General features: G+C 48.9%; 1 protein-coding gene across 6 annotated transcripts in view; it reads left to right on the top strand.

Moving 5' to 3' along the window:
• Nucleotides 1-23,751, top strand: part of enox2 (ecto-NOX disulfide-thiol exchanger 2) — a 154,994-nt gene that overhangs the window by 93,885 nt on the left and 37,358 nt on the right. For all 6 annotated transcript variants that reach the window (XM_035536030.2, XM_035536031.2, XM_081712987.1 and 3 more), the window contains 2 exons: nucleotides 5,692-5,823; nucleotides 13,687-13,842. In XM_035536030.2, the coding sequence (XP_035391923.1) occupies nucleotides 5,692-5,823; nucleotides 13,687-13,842 (288 nt within the window). The remainder of the gene's footprint in view (nucleotides 1-5,691; nucleotides 5,824-13,686; nucleotides 13,843-23,751) is intronic.

Genomic DNA, 23,751 nt, shown 5'->3' on the forward strand with positions numbered 1-23,751 from the left:
AGTGAAGTGTTAAGCACTTGTTGTTGTTTGTTGTTTTTGAGTATGTTGTCCCCTTGCAGTGTTGGCCGGTGGTTTTTGATCCGTGCGGGTTTAAGCTCTGTGAGGGATGGGGGCCACAGCGCTAATGTTCAGTACTTTGGTGGTGGTGTTTTTTTTTTCGTTTTTTAAAAATCTAAAACTGTACGAGGTGTGAAGTTCACACTCATCCTGATCCCACGAAGCTGAGGAAACTAGCCAGAAATCAACGCTAAAAAGTTCACTTTACGAGAGTTCAGTCATGGTAACGGTAAACTCTGCACTCACCTTTACAGAAGTGCCTCGTGTTAATTAGGTGAATTAAAGTGTTAGGTGATGTAATGTAATCAGTTACCAGAGCACTTGTCCTTCTCCAGTGTCTCTGACTAAGACACGCTGTCTCCGACATCAGTCATTCAGACAAAAGTGATTATCAATGGAAAACTGCAGTGGTTTGAGGGAGACTTTAGATGAAGATTGTGAGGAAGTGTTCGGTGATATCAAGCATCAGCAGTCATATTTCTTTTTGTAATTGTTCAGCACTTGGCAGAGTTGAGATAACACTGCCCTTGGGTTTGCCTGATCGTGTCTTTGGACTATTGTTGAAATTTCAGTTCATCTCCCACCTCAAAGCTGAACGCTGGAAAAACAAAACGAAACAGAACGTCGTTTCCCAGATGAGGCGTACGTTTGTTTGTGTGTCTCACCACTTGAAGCCATCGGTCCTTTAATGGAACGCTCGAACCAGTTAAAGACTTTTCTTAGACTCGGCGTCTGGGTCATCACACGCAGCTGTGAAGATCGACAGCCTTTATAATGGAGCTAATTACTCATGCGCCCCCACGTCCTCCGAGCTGGACTGCAGGGAATCCGTCGGCGGGGATAGACTTCACAGAGCACAGCTCAGACACTTCTGATAAAGTGCTGGTTTCCTTCGGGGCAGGGGAAAAAAAGCTCTTATCAATTCTTGCCCATCGTCTCTCGGTGTCGGGGGCCATCTCGACACGTTCGGTGCTGAGACAGAACACTCGATTCCTCCACTGTTGTCAGTCAACCGGCGAGTGATAACGTGTTTAAAAAGCACCATGGGGCGTCACATCAGAAATGCCCCGCGACAACTGTCTACACAGCCACAGGCGTTTGGGTTACGCCCTGCGTGGGCTGGGCGGCACTCCCCTCCAGCCACGTTTTCACATTTCCCAGTTTTCAAGGTTATGCCAAAAAAAAAAAAAGCAGGAGGTTGTTTGCCACTAATGAAGCCTGTGTGCTAATGTCTCGGCTTTGAATGCCACGTCTCCAGAGACCATCCCCAGGTCTGAGCTTCACGGACAGATACGAACAGGAACTCAACGGGAGGTGATCGCCAGCGCACGGGAGTGGCATTTAAACAGACGTACAGTACGTGTGCCTGGGTGCTAAGCCGCTGCTCTGTCGTCCCAGAGGACACCTCCGGATAATAACTTTCACGCAGCTTCCCATCTAATCATTGGATGGAAAATGATTCTTTTCTCCAACGTTTCAAGGTGTTCTTCAGATTGAAACAAAACAAATCTCTAATTAACTAGCAGTGTCCCGGTGTAGCCAGGTAGAAAGGAAATGGGACTTTTTTGTTGTCTTAGTCAACATAATAATGCCCTTGGATATCCATCTAGAAAAACAGGATTTGTTTGTAGTGTCAAGGGTATCCAAATACCTGTAGTTATTTGCTCAGCTCGAAGGAAAAAGTCTATTGACTGCAGTAAACTAAGACAAAATACTATCTCAAATATGCTAGTAATTAACTGAAACATTTTTTAAAGAAAAAGTCTTTTAAATTTGTTGTAATTATTCTAAGACATTGGATTAGGAGGCGGTGCTTTGAGATCGTCTTATGAAAAGTCAGGCTGAGACCGCATGTCCTCACGGTGTGACGATGGGGGACAGGGTCCTCTGTGCAGCCCCGCATGCCTTCTGGTAACAGGGACGTGTCCTGCAACTGCTGCCCTAAGACACACTAATTGGACCTTTTAGCTTTTAATACCTCAGAGGTCGTAAAATATAGTTACCACAGCTTTGCTTTGGGCTGAACCAGGACGTTTAGACACTGACAGCTTTATTTTGTGTGTGTGTGTGTGTGTGTGTGTGTGTGTGTGTTTTGTGGGGTGGGTATGAGTGTGGGTGTGTTGGTTGTGGTCTGTGTTGGGGTGTGTGTGAGTGAGTGTTGCTGGGTGTGGGTGTGGGTTTGTGTGTAAGAGTGCATGGGCATTTGTGCATGGCAGGAGAGAGGGCTCTGTGTGTGTGTGTGTGTGTGTGTTTAGCCAATGTGATTACACAAATATTGTATTTTTGAAACTTAAATAGTAATGTGTATACATTTCACAACCCTCACTCCAAGACAATACTGGTAATTGCCCTGACATTACTTTTGAAATGATGTTGGTATTGTTCATCTTTCCTTCTCTCCGTCCTCCCTATGGAACATCTCATATATTCATTAAACATGTATTATTAAAAATAAAGCAATATAGGACCTCGTGGGGGGGGGTTAGAATCAGGCAAGACCAACATCTTTAAAAGAAGAAAAGAAGAGCTGTACTGGTACAGTTGTGTTATGCCCATCAGCGGAACAATAAACCTGTTTGTGGAAGTTTTTACAGTTAATTAAAGTTTAAATTGAAAGTTGTGTGATACTCTTTGTACTGTGTAAAGAGTATCACAAACTTGGTGACACCCCTAAAACTTTTTTATTACTATTATTTTTAAAAAGTTTAAAATGCAGATATACAGCAAATGTTTTTCTTTGCTCTCCGTTATCCCTACAGTACATCACGGGCTCAGAAACCTGTTTCATTACACCGGTGCTGTAGGGCACAGGATGTCTGAGCTGCCCCTGGTTTAATGTCAGCCATCTTCACGTCTACTCTGCTAACTACCAGTGTGGGCCCAGGACCTGCAGGTCACAGCGGTCTGCACGGAGTTCGCCTGTTTGCCCTGGGCCTGGCCCCTCTCTGTTCGCACAGCCCTCAGAACGCCCATCTCTCTGGCCCGTCAGGAATGGCTGTTTTTATCTGTCTTGGCAGGAAATATGACTGCGTTCAGAGTTGTTCCCTACAGCAAGGCAGCTTCGAGCGACTTGGGTAGTCGAGTTTTTCTCTTGCCGACGAGGGACCCGCAAACCCATAATGAGGCTCTTCCAAAAATGTCTGGCTTATTTACTTCACATAAAAACCCTTAGTCATCCCTTTCCTGAGATTTATTTATTTTTGTTCATGTTTATCCCTTCAGCAAGGGTTGTCGGTCTTGTTCAGGTGTTCTCACTTTCAGTTCATTCTAAAACCATTGCTAATACAGTTCATGGGAAGTTTTGAATTGGACCTATTTGTTCAGTTATAATTAGCCATAATGTCCACGACCACTGATGAAGTGGTTGTGTTCTCAGACAGTTTTCCGACTGATACAGACATGGGATTTTCCGGTCTGCTCTGACTGGGTCCGATTAGAGATATTCCGTATCTATATTCTACATATACACTGAGTGACACTTGAGGAAAGACAAACATTGATGGTACAGTACAGAAACACTAAAACATTTTCTAAGATTTTGATCATAATAACATGGATCACAATATCTTAATATATAGTAAAGTCTGTACAACCACTTTTAAAATATTCTAAATGCTTTTAATACATTTCCACAGTTGACTGGAAACTTGTACAAAAAGCCAGCTTTAGGTAAGAAGAGGGATATATTTATATAGCAGACATTTTTGACACATATTTCTGTAAAAAGCTTGGAGCGTAATGCAACGGTCTGTGTAGTCTCATGTGGGACGGGTATGTCACAGTATCACGGCATCCACACCTCTGGTGATATTTATGTTGGTGGATAACAGTATATTATAGTTATTTTGGCTGCCCCTGATAAAACTAATGTTTTCAAACCGTAGTTTGCATATCATTTTGCACAATTCGCACATCAGATTATTAGCACCTTTCAGTCATTGCAGTTTAATTTGTATCCTTGGAAATGATTATCAAGGAATGATATTTAAGGTTTTACAGAAAAGACGCACTGTGCTATAAATATTAACAGGTACATCACTTCCACAGCTTTGACCATAAAGACAAGATTAAGAAATTAGAGTCGCGATTTCTTCGTCTCAGTTTGGGTCATGTTCTTTCCTTCAGTGTGGGCAAAGCAGACCCAACGCCCGCAAGCAACCTGTGCCTAGCGGTAGCTGTGACTCGTTAGCTTTCATCTCCCTCAGTCTTTCATGTGACTGTGTCTTATCTTTCATTAATGAGCGTGAAGTTCCGTCAGAGACTCCAGAGAAATGTCTGTGGAGACATGCCCGTGATGACAGTCGCGGTTCAGAAAGTCTCGTTCAAGCAAGCGTGCAAACGCTCCTCCCGTCCAGCAGGGGTGGACGTCTGTCTCGGCTCTACGGTAAAGCGCGGAAAATCGATCAGCTAGACAATAGACCAAGGACCGTTCTCAGGCGTGTGGAAAACGTCACTCCTCGTGTGACCCAAAATAGCTCCAACTCTTCAGCGGACGTGTCCTGAATTCTACAGCAGTAGTATAATCTGCTTTAATGGATGATAACCTGGGAACAGTAGTAGTAGGATGTCCAGGTGCGTTGCCGCATGTCCAGTTATTTCCGTTCCGCTTCTGTGAGGACACTAGCTTCTGCCTAAAATGCCAGGACGAAATACTTGGAATGGGGGGATTCACCCTGAAGACGGGGGGCTTTTTTAATAGTGAGAATGCACTCTTACACTGTAAATCCCACAGGTGTTGGACACCAGTGTGCACGGAAGCTTCTTACTTATAACTTCGTATTGCATGCTAATACTTATTCTTTTGTAGGCGCCTTTGCCACACATGGTTGTTTCCCTTCTGATAGCAGGTGACCAGACGTCCATCTCCCTCGGACTCTGAGATGCAGCGGAATAGTCAGTAGAACTGTCAGATCCTTCTGTTGCAACTCAGTTGCAGCGTACAACACCGCATGCAAGTATTTGAGACCACACGCAGGTGTTTTACATCGCACACGGGTGTTTGACAGAGCACATGTGTTTGACAGTGCACACAAGTGTTTGACACCGTACGCAGGTGTCCGACACTGCACACAAGTGTATGACGCTACATGCAGGTGTTTGACACCGCATGCAGGTGTTCGACACCGTACGCAGGTGTCTGACACTGCACACAAGTGTTTGACGCTACACGCAGGTGTTTGACGCCTCACGCAGGTGTTTGACATCTCACGCAGGTGTATGACAGTGCACACAAGTGTTTGACATCGTACACAGGTGTGTCTGGAAAGCCCCTCAGACAGATTGTGAAGAAGGTGCCCTCCTTGGATTTCTGTGCGATTTGCACTGTTTCTCTGTTTATTTTTCCACTCCCGGCCCGTCTATGGGGATTTGAATAATGTTCGTTTGTAGTTTCTTCACACTTGGCAGGCTCCAGTGTTGCCAGAGAGCTGTTTGGATATTTTGTGAATGTGCGTGCTCACTCAGAACTCAGTCTATTCAGAATTCATTCAAACTTTATGGTCTTTATCCCACACAGTGCGGTTTATAATGTGTGTGTGTGTGTCTGTTCTTTCAGGAAACAGGGTGGCAGTAAAATGCAGGGAAATACTTCCAAAAATACTTAACCCTCTTCTTTTTCTCTCGTCCCCTGTGCAGAGGGTCTGCGTAACATTGCCATGGACTCCAGCTCAATGGGAATGCCCATGTCGGACCCCAATGCCTGGGCGACTGCCATGACCAACCTGGGCATGGCACCTGTGGGCATGGCAGGCCAACCTCTCCTGTCAGGTAATCCTCCACGGAAATTCTTCTGAACTTCCTCTCCAGTTCTTCCTTCTGTTCAGAGGTGGATTCTGGTTGATTGCAACATTCTTCAAATGAAGCCAATTGTGGTGGTGTTTTTGTTTGTTTGTTTGTTTGTTTGTTTGAGACTGATGGCTGGGGGATGTATTGTGTTGCATGGGAACATGGGAGTGTTCAGTAGGAGAGACCACTGCAGCCAAACATGAGGCATCCAGACTAAACACAAAACACACCAAAATGTACCGATGCATAGCTACAGTAACACAACCGAGATGTGAAATGTTTTTTTTCCACTTTAAAGAAACTTCTCATTTAACTTAATAGACCTTACAAGCCCATTTTTGGGTCATTTTAAGGCCACGGAAGGGAATTCTGGTGCGAATACACGTTGTGTCCATAATCCATGTGAGAACGTCATCCCAACTCTCCCACTGCAGTCACTGTGGCCAGTTAGTCTGCTTGGAGTCAGACAGCCACCTCCGGAACCCGCAGCAAGCAAGGGTGGGAATTAGCCTGGGGGGCGTGGCTGGAGGATGTGACATCATCGAGAGGCGGCTCAGGCTGCACAGCAGCTCTGTGATCTGGAAGCCGGACGTGGAGAACACAAGCGGTGATGAGGACAGCAGATGGGCCCTGCTCGGTTCTGTTTCTTCTCCAGTGTCTGTGGAACCATGAAGCACACACACACACACACACACACACACACACACACACACACACACACATCTAAACATTAGCTCTAAGTGAATTACCGAGGGTACGTGTGTTTCCTCCTCCGTTAGATCTGCCACTCTGCGCTGTGTGTACATTCACTCCATCATCTTTTTTTTTTTGACGCCTTTTCAGCAGATGTGTTTACAATGCCTTATATCTCGGTATGAGTGCATCTTTTCAAGAGACGCACAGCGGCAGCTACCCACACTCGCCGCATTTTCCCCGTCGTATTGAGTTTCAGCGGCATTATTTACAGACCCATTGAGTATCCCTGTTTGCCTGTTCACTTCTCAAGCGCTGTATGCCTGAGCGAACAGGTTGCAGACTGGCTTTTGGAGGGGGCCGATTACTGATGGGTGGTTTATGTGGCGGAGACCGTGGAGTCTTGATCCGTGAGCCATGGGCCGGACCACGGGGCGCCTCTAATGCCCCCTGCCCCCCCCGTCGATTGGCCCGTCTGGTCGGCCCCCTCTGCTTCCTCCTACTTCACGCTTCCAAGGCTGTCGATGGAGCACAGATGGAGATCTGAGCTTCCTACGGCGCCGCGTTAGGCTCGCGACTGCAGACGTCTGTTTCACCACGCCTCGCGACAACTGTTCCGAAGGTGGTCGGCCAAGTGCGTGGCTCCCGGGGCTCCTTGGCTGGCCGGAGCCCTCCCCTGGGACGCTGGTACGCTGGGACGGCCTGACTCTCTCAGAGGCGCGGATTCGGGAGGAGCCGGTGCTGTCTGGCTCAGCTGCCCTCATCATTAATCACACGGGGGAATCGCAGCTATTGCCCCCCTCCCCCTTTCCCGTCCGCGATGGACCTCCATTCCACAGCACCGATCCGCTACCTTTACGTTGGCCACTCAGCGGACATCATTAATGCATGTGGACAGCTACACAGCCTTGTCTGCTGCATCTCACGAGATTAGAATGGGCTTACAGTGTGCCCTTGACTGGCCTATAAAGGACTCGTTGGTCCGTTTCAAGCCCTTGGCCATCTTTGTTCATACGTTTAACACTATCCTTTCCACAGCGTGGACCCCCTCAATACCCACGCTGCTGTTCTTTCCGAGACCCTTTCCGAGAGTCCAAGATCTTAAGACCTTGCAGCCCATCAAGGCGTTTATGGGTAATTTCACGATGTTGCGTCGGCCGTCGTTGGGGAGAGCACACAGACCTGCTCACCTGCCACGCTTGCTGCACTCACGTCCTTCTCGCAGAGCGGAGCAGGTCTGCAGGACTTCTGTCACGCCACGCTGCTCCCTCACGTCTTTTCCAGACATCAAACTGAAACTATATGTTAGTTTAATTATTCCTTTTTTTTTAAAAAAAAAAATGTTTCCCCTCCGATTCCGAGGGTTCTGCTGCTCATGCCAAGTCCAATGTCTCGTGACTTCTCGCCCAGCTGGAGAATTCTTGCCCTGTCCTATGAGTCTGTCAAAGGCCTCTGTGTTTTGGCTCTCTGGAGGAGAAATAAGACTGCAAGCGTAGCAGAGGAACCATAACACTTTACCAGGCCTCCGCGAACGAGGAATGGGAGTTACGGTCCTGATGCACGTCACCGAAGCGCTCCGAAGGGTTCGAATGCGGCTCGGTGTCCTCCGCACTCACCACAGAATCTACCACCTTTTCCTAAAACGGGGCAAAGAGGAACTTCTAATCGTCCGCGTATGTTGAGGATGAGAGCCACTGCTATTTCATCTCCATCAGCTCCAGCGGTCTTATTTCGGCCTTACGCTGCCTTCTGGGAATCCGGAGACTTTTCTGATGATCGTGAGCGCTGTTGTAAGCAGCCCCGTCAGGAGACCACCTGGCCTTACTTTTGGAAGATGTTACGAGCACAGTGAAGTAATGGTTTCAGATGTCGCTGGGGCTCCACACTCGATACTGCTGGGTGTACGTTTGTTAGCACAGCAGCCTTTTGGTGGAAGGACCAGGGCTTTGTTGCTGAGCCCTCCAGACGGCGCACTAATAAGACTAGATGGCTCTGCGCAGCGCGATCATTTCATTAATTTGTTGTTTGTTTATATTCGGATTACAGTCCGATCACGTGCCGGGACAGGGATTGATGGGTCCAATCAGAGCTGTTAGCCAAGGCAGAAGAAGATGAAGGGTTTCAAGCCGCTATAGGTGGTCGATGCAAACGCACACGTGCTCAGGAACGGAAAGCGCGAGCTGCTTTCAGCATGCTGGCCGTGAGTTATGAAGATGAGCGTGAGTCATATTCTTCCCAGCGCTGTGTTGTCAGCTCCTGTTAAGTAGTGTTCACAGTAGGATCGTTAGGAGAGTAACGTGTCTTTTTGCTGACAATACGCATCCTGACGCTCTGCGTTCTCTGCTGCCACTGCGCCCTTCCAGCTCGGTAACGATGCACTCTGGAACAATGAGATGCTTTTGTTTGTTTATTTGTTTTGGTGGGGGTTTTTTGGTCATGTCCCCATCTGGTGCGCTTAGCATTATCAATCAAGCGCAAATCATAGCTCCAACTGGCTTACTGCAGATAACAGATACAGGAAATGAGAAATTCCTAAATGATGAGGGTTTGTTTTTTTCCCCGTTACGAGTCCCACCCCTGCTCTGGGCGTTGAGGTCTTGCGTCATTTCCTAGTCCCACCCCTCCTCCGCCTTGCAGCTACACTTCAGCCCGATCGCAATGTCACCGGCCTACCCCCGGGCACAACATGCATCACTAAGCCCGGAGGGGAGGCTTAGTTGCCTCATTTGACGAGCCAACATGCCTCTTGGTAGCTAGCTGTGCCTTTGGTATCGCAGCTGCCGCAACGGTGGGGGGGGGCATTTACCCAGAATCACAGACATCAGAGGACCCTCTTCAGCTCCACACAGCAGCCACCGGCCGCCAATATGTTAAACGCCACCCTGATTTTTTCAGACTGCGTATTTCATGATCGAGGGCTGTCTCATAATTCCCCTGCCTTTGGTGAGCTCATGGCGTCGGACGATCACATCTGGATATTGTGCATCAATATTTAAAGCTGTGGAAAGTGGTCCAGTTATGAAATATTTAAAAAGCCTACATTTGTTTGAAGACTTTCTTTTCTTTTTGTTTTTTTGTTCTACAGTTCTTATTCATGTCTATATATCATATTTGTATTCACTTGCTTCCCAGTAATGGCTTCACTCCACTGTCAGAAAGCTGTGGCACACAAACACAGCCTCAGAAGTGCAGTGTTCTCAGAACCCAGGCTTCTGGCGAGCCTGGCGGTGGACATCTGCTCAGGTTAGAGATCCTGCTCTCCCCACCAGCTCCAGTAGAACACGGAGGGACTCTGCACCTCTGCTGTTCGATCAGTGCGGCCCATTCTGGCCGATCTGATCGGTAGTCCACGCATCCCTTTGATCAAACCCAGATTGGGTTTCTTTCATTTATTTGTTTATTTACTTATTTATTTATTTATTTTTTTATCCTGAAAGATGGGCTTTGGTTGAGACCATCTGTCCTCCGCATGTCATGAATAAATCTCATCCTCGCCTCAAATTTTTTCATTTTTTTAACAGCCCGCGTTTTTCTCCAAGAGTGAGCGTGTGATCACTCCTGCTGTTTATACGCGCCTCCCTCCTGCTGAGGGTGGTGTCCGGGATTCTCCAGCCTCTACGCCCTCTGCCTGGGCAGCGGGGCTGCCGAGACTGGTACCAGCTGGCAACAGCCGCATGAAAGGCGGACGCTTTCCTCCTCCCGTGAGACGAGCGTGGGGGTGGGGTGGGGCGGTGGGGTGCATGGCTGTACTGGTGCTGGGTTTCCCTGGGTTCTTGCTCACCACCAGGGGGTGACCAAGGCAGTGTGATGCAGAGAGGTGAGACTAGGACGCGTCTGAGACCACATGACCAGAGTCAGTTTAGGCTGTGATGTCATAATTGTCGGGGTGACGCAGTGCATGTGCGTCTGATTATGAGGTCATAGGCAGCAGGACGTGTCTGTAGGACCACATGCATGCACACTGGGGAAGAAGCCATCAAGTACCTTTGCATGAAACACATAGTAGATATGGATATTTCATAAAACCAATACGTTACAGTTTGCAACAGCATATCATGCTGTAATCTGAATCAATATTTGAACCAGCTGACTGGGTGTTCACTCTTTCTGTGGAATGGTTTCCTTCAAGCCGTTTAATTGTCTGTCCGCAAATTGCTTGTATGCCACCATGTGTGCCCTCTACAGGAACTGTGGTGCATACTTCCTGAGTTTTGTTTGTGTTACATTTGCTTGTTTATTTTAAGGCCTTCCCTCTGTTTCCGTCCCACTTCCTGGAAGCACTGATGAGCTGAAAATGATGCAGCAGCTGTTTTCCCCTGTGCTCACATCAGCGTGCATCACGTGTGCCACTGCACATCCCACGTGTACCACCCGTGATCTGTCAAACCCCTCTCCTCCTCCTCTTCCATCATTTTTAACTATTTTTAATCATTTTTATCCTTTTGGTTCACCGGTGAAATGCGTTGTGAACATATTACTTCACTTGTAGACACCCCCTGGGGTGAGTTGTGCGGTGTGATGGAGTTGCTCCTCGGAGTGTCCTTGGGGTTCAGGGTCTTTCTTGTGAGTGTGGTGGCAATACCGTTCGACACGAGAGCCGTTTCCCATGATTCTAGTCAGTGCTCGAGCACCCCAGTGTCCTGACAGGTGGTAATTGTGTCAAGTCACACTTAGACTGGAAAAGGAGGTTATTGAGTGCTGGGATGACAACTGCCCTTCCAAGCCGTCTGGGGAGTCTTGTTGTCATCTGAGCGGAGCTGGGTGATTAAGTGGGTGAATTAGCACTGTACCCTTAGAGGCCACAGGCTCCAGACCAAGAGCCCATCCTGCACGGCTGCGTGTGGCACCTAGTCTGGCAGCAGTGTGCCAGCTCCGTTCAACTCCCACCTGCTTGTCGACGGGCGTGGGCGTGACGGTACCTGCTCCGAAGCTGTCTGCAGGCTCGCCTCTGATCGCACTGAGTCTCCAGGCCCCCACCTGCTAATGGTTCTGGATGGAGGAGACAGCTGGCACCTGCACGTCTCTCATCTGTCTGGGCTCTGTTTCACATCTGGTTCGGCTTGGTCTGGATCCAGAAGTGGCTGCCAGGGCTCTAAGACAGCAGCAAGGGTGTAGTCAGGAATTGTTAATGTTCTCCGAAGGAGATTCCTGATGATGGATTATGGTGGGTAATGTAATATAGCAGGCCTGTTGAGGCTCACTTGAAGCAGGAAGCACGGGATCATGGGAAAGCTTGCTTCTGTGGAGTGGTCATGTGTAGCTCTCTTTTTCTTTTTCTTTTTTTCTTCTTCTTTCAAACATTTGTGAGGAGTGGCACACGTTGTTTGCTGAGGTCCAGCGATGACTCGGGGAGTGTAGCTGTGACCCCTGAGATCAGCAGGATTGATCCCAGCCTGAGTTAACATATGAATGCCCAATCTCAACTAACGGACTGATCCCCGCCTGAACTCACTGACACAACACACATTCCTTGAAAAAGATTAGTTTTTATAAATCTAAAAGTAAATCTCTATTTAATAAATTAGAGATTGGTAAGTCACAGGTAATTGCTTACATGTATGGCATGTTCATAACCAATAGGATATTGACTTTCAGTAAGGTACAAGTTGAGTTCTCAGTAGTGTACAGTTTAGTGAGTTATCAATAGAATATAATCTGCAGGTTTTTAGTAAGATAAAGTTTAGATCAGTTTTTAATAGAATGTAATATGATCTTGGAAATACAAAACTGACATCGCTAGATGCTTTTGTTTGTTTGTTTGTTTGTTTGTTTGTTTTGTTTGTTTGTTTTTTCTGTGCATAGAATGATAGAGATTTAATGCATTTTTTCCCCCAATCAGGTTTTTACAAAGCCAGTAAAGTACCGTGCACGGAGGCACCTGCTCTTGTTCAGGTCACAACTGTTACAAACTGAACTTGGTTGTGTCCAGACAAAAGCAGCATTTCTGTTGAGCACAGACACCAATGGAAGAAACATTCTCAGTGGCAGAGGGAGGTACACCTCCACAGGGGTAGGGCTCTCTGGGCAGAGGGAGGTACACCTCCACAGGGGTAGGGCTCTCTAGGCAGAGGGAGGTACACCTCCACAGGGGCAGGGCTCTCTGGGCAGGGGGAGGGACACCTCCACAGGGGCAGGGCTCTCTGGGCAGGGGGAGGGACACCTCCACAGGGGCAGGGCTCTCTGGGCAGAGGGAGGGACACCTCCACAGGGGCAGGGCTCTCTGGGCAGGGGGAGGGACACCTCCACAGGGGCAGGGCTCTCTGGGCAGGGGGAGGGACACCTCCACAGGGGTAGGGCTCTCTGGGCAGAGGGAGGGACACCTCCACAGGGGCAGGGCTCTCTGGGCAGGGGGAGGGACACCTCCACAGGGGCAGGGCTCTCTGGGCAGGGGGAGGGACACCTCCACAGGGGCAGGGCTCTCTGGGCAGAGGGAGGGACACCTCCACAGGGGCAGGGCTCTCTGGGCAGAGGGAGGGACACCTCCACAGGGGCAGGGTTCTCTGGGCAGGGGAAGGGACACCTCCACAGGGGCAGGGCTCTCTGGGCAGAGGGAGGGACACCTCCACAGGGGCAGGGCTCTCTGGGCAGAGGGAGGGACACCTCCACAGGGGCAGGGTTCTCTGGGCAGGGGAAGGGACACCTCCACAGGGGCAGGGCTCTCTGGGCAAGGGGAGGGACACCTCCACAGGGGCAGGGCTCTCTGGGCAGGCGGAGGGACACCTCCACAGGGGCAGGGCTCTCTGGGCAGGGGGAGGGACACCTACATCTCTGTTTCCATATCCAAAAGCCCCATGCGGGAGGTACATCTGAAGCCCACTTGTGTGCTGTTTCAGCTTCCCCTCAATTGTTCTTTTGGTCTTCACTCAGCAAAGGACGTGTGTGCTGTCACAAACGCCAGCAGGAAAAGAGTCAATAAAAAACCCAATCACTCTGAAAGCCTTTTATATACGGCAGAGGATCTCATGTGTCCCGTCACAAACATTAACCAAAGACAGTCAGTCTGTCAGTCCAAAAATATTAATTCTGAAAGCCTGTTCTGTATTATTTAAGATGAGAGTGAGCGTAGTCCTCTGTTGCAGCACGAGTGTTGGTCCAGGGCGGTGCGTGTTCCTACAGCCTGTTCCTGAGCTGTGCTCTGTCTCCTTGCCCCAGATTTTGACCCTAGCCTCGGCATGATGACGGGAATCGCGCCCATGAACCCGATGCTGCCAGGCCTGGGCGTCGGACCCCCACCCATCTCCCAAGACCTGCCTGTCGTCAAGGAGATCATCCACTGCAAGAGCTGCACCCTGTTTCCCCCCAACCCGAGTAAGTCCCTCACGCACTACCCTCGTGCACTAACCCTGTCCCTCATGTACTAAACCCTATCCCTCGTGCACTAACCCTATCCTTTGTGCACTAACCCTATCCTTTGTGCACTAACCCTATCCTTTGTGCACTACAGCCTGTCCCTCGTGCACTGCACCCTATGCCTCATGCACTACCCCTATGCCTTGTCACTAAACCCTGTCCCTCCTGCAAAAAACACTGTCCCTTGTGCTAGCTCCAGTTCTCCAGCGCCCTGCACATGACACCTCATTTACTGCTGATGTCTTCTACCTGCATGCATTTGATACAGCGCTGCCGACCTCAGCAGATACGCTGACATGAATTACTGGCCTCACAAAGGCGCTGCCATTGAGGGCTCAGTGAGAATTACTCCAACACTGCAGAGGAGCTTTGGTGCATTAGCATTCAAATTCTGACAGGTGATATAGGTTCCCTCTAGATCTGACGGTTAAGAAAGTCACCTGCCACTCAAAAGGCTGGATGGACTGATGAAAGTGAAGATCTCTCTGTCTGTCTCTTTCTCTCCCACCCCCCCTCATATTACACAGAACTTTTTAAGTGTGTGTGTGTGTGTGTGTGTGTGTGTGTGTGTGTGTGTGTGTGTGTGTGTGTGTGAGGAAGACCAAATAAAGGCTGAGGGTGAAAGCATTCCGATTGCCTCTCAAAGCCCAGGTGCCATGGCTCTGCTGGTGCCAGTCTGAAGGGCTGAACCGCTGAGTGACTCCTCTACCTAAATCTGATCTCCTCACTTACATCGACAGAGACACCACCTTCGCATGGGCAGAACGTGGCCCCGTTTATGGAAATCTGGGTTTAATTCTATCGAGAAATCCAGAACTAGCACGACATTCCCACAGCAATTACATACAGCACTAGATACATTTGAAACTTTTTATTTGCCTTCTATTTTGATTCGAGCGATTTCTCCTAGGGCTGTTGAGAGGGGTTAGGACTTGTCTCTTAATAAGAAAACAAACGTTTGGGAGAGAGCGCCGTTGCCTGTTAAAGGATGAGCCTTGTTTACATTCTCATGTCAGAATCTGTTCAGGTGAGTGGCTGTGGCCGCAGGCTGTCAGGGAGGCCAGTAGGGAGCTCTGCTCCTGCCCGGGTTCTGTGCTCTGTCCACGCCGCGCTCCAGCTCACCATGGTTCACCATGCGGCTGTGTGTCTGTTCTGCTGAACGGAGAAGGGCGGGGGTAGAGCTAGAGAGAAGAGCACAGTTGCTCATTTTCTGGGTCAGGCTGACAGTGGCTGCTGTAGACTGCGGCACCCTGAGCATTTATGCAATAGCAGCAGGTGAAGGGCGGGCAGAAGACTGGTGGATGCAGGTGAAGAGCAGGCAGAAGGATGGTGGACGCCGGTGAAGAGCAGGCAGAAGGATGGTGGACGCCGGTGAAGAGCAGGCAGAAGGATGGTGGACGCCGGTGAAGAGCAGGCAGAAGGTTGGTGGATGCAGGTGAAGAGCAGGCAGAAGGTTGGTGGATGCAGGTGAAGGGCAGGCAGAAGGTTGGTGGACGCAGGTGAAGGGCAGGCAGAAGGTTGGTGGATGCAGGTGAAGGGCGGGCAGAAGGCTGGTGGACGCCGATGAAGGGCGGGCAGAAGGCTGGTGGACGCCGGTGAAGGGCGGGCAGAAGGTTGGTTGATGCCGGTGAAGAGCGGGCAGAAGGCTGGTGGACGCTGGTGAAGGGCAGGCAAAAGGTTGGTGGACGCAGGTGAAGGGCACGCAGAAGGTTGGTGGATGCCAGTGAAGGGCGGGCAGACACCTGCGTGTGCTTCCTTCTCTCACGCCTCGCTGTACGAACATTGGAAGCTGTCTGCTAGAGTGGCTTTGACTAGCTTTGCATTCTGGCCTTTCTCTCCTCCCTCTCTCTCTCTCTCTCTCTCTCTCTCTCCTCCCTCTCTCTCTCTCTCTCTCTCTCTCTCTCTCTCAGGGGCCTCGAGCCCAGGTTGCTGGTGGCATACACTCCCCAGCACATGTTCACCTGTGGCAGAGGTGGGTTCGTTTTTCCGCTGCCTGTCTAGGACCCGCGGGCCATGGCACAGTGGTTGAGGGACGCTCTGTCTTCCCCAGCATCGCTCTGGGCACTGGTGATGGATGTGATGGAGTTTTCCTGGCTGAAAGCGCTCTGCCTCCATAACAGATCTCTCAGACCTCATTTTTCCTTTACTCTTCCTCACATACTCTTCCTCACACTTCCCTCTTGCCAGGCTTCTCTTGATGTGGTTTGGTACAGGACAGAAAAGATTCGTTTAGTCTACAAAGTGCTTCTGACAGAAAGATGTGGTTGAACCTTTTTCTTGAATTCTGTAGATTTGCTGATGATCTGAAATGTTTCAGTTCCAAACTTTAATTTTACAGTTTGACTATGTTGGGTTTTGATAGAGGATTGAGAAGAGTGCTGCTCTAGTCAAGCCGGGGAGAGCCATTCGGCTCTCTGTTAAAAAAAAACCTTCGTGGTCTTCATTTTTTTTTAAATAAAACAAATCAAATCATTCATTAAAGATCATGGCCAATGAAATTTTTTTTAAATGTTGCAATAATATAATCTGGTGGTTAATCTTGTGTCCTTTTCAACGTTCTGTCTGTTGACCAGAGTCACGTCTCCTCTGCAGCTAATCTGTGAAAGACATCTCTGGGTAGCGTTAGTGCCATGACGTCAGCGGATCCGAGAGGTGTATCAGAAAAACATGAAAGCCACCTTTTGGGAAGGCTAAAAGTAAAATTATTTACCACCCAGCTCCATCTTCCCATGGCCTGTCCATTCCCACAGCTCACTCTCTAACGCTCGGGTCAGAAACGTTAACTGTTGACTTAAGGCTGCCTCTCCGCTGTATGTATGACTGAGCCTGTCTGGGAGTTTTCACCCTCCGTTGTGTTCATGCCTGCTAGCCTAGCTAACGCTGTGTTCATCTTGAGGGCGTCTTTCCGTAACCGCCCCACCCACGACTGCATCATGATGACAGGCAGAAGTGAACCCCGAACCTTGAGCCTGGGGTAAAATGCCCTCGGTGTTATTCTTTGGTTAATGACAGAGGCGTTTGCCAGGGGCGGATGGTTATAGATAGCCCCCTTACCCCGGACATGGACAGCAGGTTCTTCTGGTATGTTTATTTTTGATCTAGCCAGTGTGAAAACAGATTGTGTGCTCAGGGAACCATGAAGACATCTCTGACGGTCTTGTGTCTGCGGTGGGGGATTTTAGGCGTGGTTCGTGCACCATGACATGTCCAGTGCACTGACTGAAAACAACCCAGGGTTCCTCGCACAGATGCAGCCGAGGCTGAAAGAGAGAGGAACAATTGACAATTGTGAATGAAACAACAAAACTGGTTGAAGTAGAAGGGAACATCTGGAAGTGTGTGACATTAATCTGAACATAAAACTGCTGTTGTTGTTTTGCGATGCTCTGAGCGATTTGTGACCATGTGTGTTGCTCTACATATGAAGGATAATGTCCCATAATAGTGTGTTAGAGTGTTAAAACTTGCTATTTGTTTTTGAGGTTCATATCGTGTCGGGTGTAAACATATTAAATGAGAGTCAGGGGTTTGCCTTTGTAGCTCGTCACGCTGGTATGGGGGAGTTTAGTCAGAATAAAAGAAATGTCGTAGTGGTTGTTTTGTTAGAAGCCACAAACAGAACGCACCAGCTCAACTCACACTCAACTGACACGCAACTCACGCACAACTCACACACAACTCACTCAGCTCACACACAACTCAATCAGCTCGCAGCGGAGGCTAGAAACAGTTTAAAAATGCAGCCACACGTAAGATTAAATACATCCCCCGTCCTGCTGGTCCACTCTGCCTCCATCTCCCCCGCGGTCGTCCTCTCCACCCTGCCAAGGTTAATGAATGACTAAGGCCTCCGTCAGGCGCCGTGCTGTGCACGGGGCCCCGGGGCTGCTGTGACTAATATCACCTGTTTGCCCCCCTGGGGGGGCCCTGGCTCAGCGTGCTTCTGCTGCTCTCAGAACGACGGGCCGCAGTGATCAGTGTCTGGTGTGTCTCTCTCCTGCCGTCACCAGGGCGGCGCCGTACATACGCTGCCTCTCACGCCGCCCTGCACCCACGGCCTGCCCTGCCTCTGTGTCCACTGCTGTCTGTGTCCACTGTTCTGTGTCCCCACTGCTCTCTGTGTCCACTGCTCTCTGTGTCCACTGCTCTGTGTCCACTGCTCTGTGTCCACTGCTCTGTGTCCACTGCTCTCTGTGTCCACTGTTCTCTGTGTCCACTGTTCTCTGTCCACTGTTCTGTGTGTCCACTGTTCTGTGTGTCCACTGCTCCCTGTGTCCACTGCTCCCTGTGTCCACTGCTCCCTGTGTCCCCACTGCTCTCTGTGTCCACTGTTCTGTGTCCCCACTGGTCTCTGTGTCCACTGCTCTCTGTGTCCTATGTTCTGTGTCCCCACTGCTCTCTGTGTCCACTGCTCTCTGTGTCCACTGTTCTGTGTCCACTGTTCTGTGTCCACTGTTCTGTGTCCCCACTGCTCTCTGTGTCCACACTGTTCTCTGTGTCCACTGTTCTCTGTGTCCACTGTTCTCTGTGTCCACTGTTCTCTGTGTCCACTGTTCTCTGTGTCCACTGTTCTGTGTCCCCACTGCTCTCTGTGTCCACACTGTTCTCTGTCTCCACACTGCTCTGTGTCCACTGTTCTCTGTGTCCACTGCTCTCTGTGTCCACTGCTCTCTGTGTCCACTGTTCTCTGTGTCCACTGTTCTGTGTCCACTGTTCTGTGTCCACTGTTCTCTGTGTCCACTGTTCTCTGTGTCCACTGCTCTCTGTGTCCACTGCTCTCTGTGTCCACTGTTCTCTGTGTCCACTGCTCTCTGTGTCCACTGTTCTGTGTCCACTGCTCTGTGTCCACTGTTCTCTGTGTCCACTGCTCTCTGTGTCCACTGCTCTCTGTGTCCACTGTTCTGTGTCCACTGTTCTGTGTCCACTGTTCTCTGTGTCCACTGTTCTCTGTGTCCACTGTTCTCTGTCCACTGCTCTCTGTCCCCACTGCTTGGTTTTCTCCTTCTCCTTTGCTCTCTTTTATTCTCTCAAACTTGTTTTTTTCTCAGTCTTTCTCTCTCTCTCTCTTACTCTCTCATTCTCTCTTTTGTTTCTTTTGTGTTTTTCTCTCACTCTCTCTTTACCTCTCTTGCCTTTTCCTTTTCTCTCTTTTTCTCTTCTCCTGCTCACCCTTCACCTATCTCTCCCTCTGTCTCCCTTCAGCGATCTCTCTATTCCTGTCTCTCTCCCTCCCTTTACTCTCATTCGCTCATCGCTCTCATTCTTTCTAATTTCCCTCACTTGTGCTCAGATCCCGGAGGTGTGCCACTCTGGGTCTGTGTCTAAAATCCTGTGCATGCTAACACGCTGTCATTTCGCCAGCTATAACACGCACACATGCCTTGACACTGTGTGTGCCCTGCTCTGCCGGCCCTGGTGCTGTACTCTAACCCGCAAAGCTCATGTAGCACTTAGCTCAGACTAAGGAGTGGAAGGTGAGGTCCCTGGATCAGAGGACGAGGACGAAACACGAGTGTGTAATCACCAATCCACAGCGGAAGGGCCAATCAAATATCCTGGCCAGTGGGAGGGCGGGCGAGCGTGCCCCTCTGCCCCGGCCTCCGGGAAAGGCTTTTTCAAGGTGTTTGCGAACGCGGCCGGCTTCACAGACCTGGAGAGAAGACAACACTGCACTTTCCATCTTGAAGACGGAGCCAACAAGGTGGGCAGGCATTCCGTTGGCACCGCTGGCTTTTCCCGCGGTCGCTACTTCTTAACCCGGCATGTTCCTCAGGCATGAGACAGAGCGTGCAAGCATCACACGTGCGCACACATGCACACACATATACACGCGCACACGCCAGCTCCACTCAAGCCTCTGGCTGGGGACTGGAGCATGGCAGAGGTGCCCAGAGCCCCAGCAGGGTGGGCTGGGATGTGCAGGGTTAACACAGGCTTGCTCTGATGCTCTGGCCCCTCTGCGCACTGCAGCTCAGGGAAGGGATTGTAGGCTGTGTGTCTGTGTGTGTGTGAAGACTCACTGATTGTGTTGACTGATTGTCAGTGCTCATATAAAAATGAATGAAATGAAGCAACAAAGCCAATATGTATCATTCTTAATACCAGCACTTACCCAGTGACACTTACCCAAGCCCTACCACAGAGGTGTGTTTGACGAAAGTGCGATAAACTGACTGGCTGAATAATAAGGCAAACAGCTCAGAGGTTTAAAATTACAAAACAGTGGTCATGTCAGTCTCTCACGCAAATATTCAGGGCTGGTCTGATTTCATAAGGAGGTCCCTGACTCTTAGTTTTAGGAAACGGATGAAGGATAATATACCTGATGATCCAACAGCATGGATGGATGTTTCCCTGTTTCCTACCATCTATAAGGATGTCATGAAATGCATATTAGATTACCGTTATGCCGTAGCTAAGAGAACCTGCAGTATTGTCAAATAAACAGGAAATCTGTGTAAAACATCAAGGAATGGACAAACACGTTCTGCATAAAGACAGGCACTGAAGACTTAACATGAATCAGCACGATCTTGTAGTCCTTTTGGTCTTTAAACATGAATCAGCTAGATTTTATATGCTCTTTCTGGACTCTGGGGGGGATTTTTTTTTTTTGCCATATAGCATAATGGTACATTCCTTTGAAGAAATTAAACAGCTGAAATCTGTGCTGACATAATTAAATATGTTGACATAATTAAAGACGTTTGCAGTGGCTCGTTTAGCAGGTGATATGTGGAGATCAACTCACTGCTCCAACTCACCTCAAGCAGGCATTATAACGAGTCCGGAGGGCTCTGAGCATCGTTATCTGTAAACACCGTTGGTTCACGCGGCTATGCCCCTATGCTCCAACAGACGCGCGAACCCCGAACACTGTCCAGGGTTATGCAGATGGGGCAGAAACTGTCATCAGTAATGTGTCCTCATGCACAAACACATTTCTGTAGTCAGTGGGGCTCGAGGTTAAGAACGGCAAGTTTTTTGAACCTTTTTTTTTTTTTTAGCACAGTAAAAGTTTTCCACTGGGGTAGTTGCAGACGGGATAAGGCGAAAAACTGCGAAAGCACCCACGTGTTCAATTCTTGTGAAAGAGTTAAGGGTTTATGGCAGGAATGAAACATACTGCAACCTTGGACATAAATTTATCATCACAGGAGAACCAGAGGAGCAGGTGAGAGATCTTTACCTGTCTTATCTACTCAGACGGACGGTATAGATTCACCTGCACTACCCAGGATCAGGACACTTCTGGCTGTATGGGAAATTGCACTTGCCAAAATCCAGCATTTTTTTATTAAATGTATTTTTTGGCCAGTGTTCTTTTCCAAAATATATGCTTACTGAATTGAGCAATAAAACTGTATGTTGTGTTAGAAAGTGCACGTAACACGTGTTCAACAACAGCTGCAACTTATCACAGTAGAAAAGGAGCAGGATTAGCTGTCCAAAACATTCAGCAGATTTACCCGGCAACCAGGATAAGCCATCTGAATAGCGACAACCCGCAGTCCGAGCACTGGCCCAAGCTCCACTCATCTTGGATTTTATAACGTGCAAGATCCCTGGGTCAGCCCCAGGGAGGGTTTGTTCTCAGGGTCCAGAAAGGAGCCCGGTGATGAGATGGACCCCCATAACCCACGGGGTTTGGATCGTGCCCAGTCTCCCTGACATAAACTCTAGCAACAGTACCCGAGGAACGCAGACAGACAGTGACAGCTCGTGACATGCTGATGCTTATGAGGAGGCAGACGTGATTAATAACTGGTAGATATATCGGTATATATGACATACTGCAAATATCAGCACCAACTGGACTGACCTGTGATTGTATGTGACTCTCACCTGCTTATCGTGTGCAGACCACTCAGTATCATATGCTGTTTTTTTTAATGTAATGCAGTATTTGATGAACAAGAATTAGGCTCAAGGTTAAAGCCTGATTTTAGTGAATTAGAATGAGTCTCTTTGGTTCTTTTCACAACATGGACCATATGGTTTACTGGACAGAAATCAGGAAGTAAAATCAGCATGAAAGGATGTCCTGTTTTTAAAGGGATGTGTATGTCTCGTGAAACACATTGTAGAGCTCACGGCTAAAGAACTGCGGCTGCCTCACTCAACAAACAAAATATGTCTGCATCACAACATACTATTAGTAGCTTTGAATGCAAGTGGGTATAGGAGTATTTTTGGTGTTTTGGTCAGTCTAGTGTGTAAGGGGTGTACAGGTTGGACTAGGAAAATGTAAGGCCAAGTTCTGTATCATCTATTTTAGGCAGCCTGCGTATCTGGAGAAAATGCTGGTATTTGTGTCCTTAAGGTGTGACTTACTGTGGGCAGACGTTTGAATTACAATAATGTCTCTGAACAAGGTTTTGGATTTTGCTGTGAGCTTTTTATCCTGCATGTTAATCCAACTAAAGTAGATAAATGTGTGTGGTGGAGAGCAGGGCCGTTGTTTCCCCGTCAGATGTGCTCTTATCATGCTCCCGCTTCTCACTCTGTTCTCTGACGCCACGCTGTCATCTCCTCTCGGTGAAGTGTCAGGTCCACGTGCTAAAAAAGACTCTAAGGGTCAGGGCTGTTTGTTTGTTTACGTGTGTGAGGAGATGGTGAGGTCTGTTCGTGTCACCCTGTCGCCTGCAGGCTCTGGGGGACGTGTGTGCGCGCGTGTGCCGTCACGTGCCTGGGGGACGTGTCTTCATTCAGAGTGATTAGCATCAGGCAAGCTGAGGAGCGTGTCTGCGCACCAGTGACGCTCAGAGCTCTGTGGCCCCCCCCCTCTGTTCACCCAAGCATGGTCGTACGGAAGCGGCGCCTTCCTGATATCTCAACGTCCTGCAGCTCGGCATTGCTGACGGCCTTTTACTCCCTTCGTGTCTTCATCGGCAGACGGACACAGGAATAAACACGTGGCATTTCGCGCAGTGCCCAGAAAATCACCTGCTAGGTCTCCAAAGACTCCTGGAAATGAAGGAATAAATTTACACATTAGGCCTTATCGAGCTACTCTTGCATACAAGAATGCAATGCAGAAAGTGCTTGTAAAAAAAATACAAGATTGAGTTTATAGCCAACCGTATCGCTAGCTTCAATAAAGCAGGTTGTGTGAAAGCCTCTTTGTGGTTTTGTTGTTGGTTTTATATTAACACAGCTGCATGGCATTCACCAGCCGCAATGTTCAATGTCAAATGATGTTTACGGTTCAACAAAGCAGGTACTTAATGATTTGTTTACCAAAAGCGATAACTGTTATTCTGGCAGTATGAAGGCAAAAGTTTTTTTAAAAAGTAATATTTTTGTGAAAGTGCAATGCTCCACAAGTGGTTTTATCACTGGATGATATGGCCTGTAGAATCATAGCTTCATTACTGACGTGTCCCCTCCCCCGCTGTTTTAAGTGCGTTTGCAGGCATTGGGAATTTGATGTCCGACATAAGCGCTATCACGGAGTCAGCAGATCGGAATGTCTTATTCACAGATCATCTCCTGCCTGCACAAAGCTGAAATATCGCACCCTTTAGCATTAACACCACAATGGCAATCTGACCTTTCTGACTATCACGCAGCACGTGCAGTCCAGATTCGGAGCTTCATCATATGAATAGGTGAAGAGTTGGCATTTGGTCCAATGGCCAGCGAAAGCGCCCTTTGATAACGCCACGGCTGTGTTTACCGTCTTCCTTCATCTTGGGGAGATGGGAGCCTGTGTTTTCAACTGCACAGCTTTATATCGACTGTGCTAAGACAGAGAATAACCTTAGTGTTGGGTGGGTGGCAGGGGGCTTCCTTGTAAAGGGAGTAACCCGTAAGCCCTGCAGTAAACAGGAATTAGGCTAATCCAGCCGGTTGATGGATGTCCTG

This window comes from Electrophorus electricus, chromosome 4, assembly GCF_041902795.1.
Source record: "Electrophorus electricus isolate QZ-2024a chromosome 4, ASM4190279v1, whole genome shotgun sequence".
NCBI lineage: Eukaryota > Metazoa > Chordata > Actinopteri > Gymnotiformes > Gymnotidae > Electrophorus > Electrophorus electricus.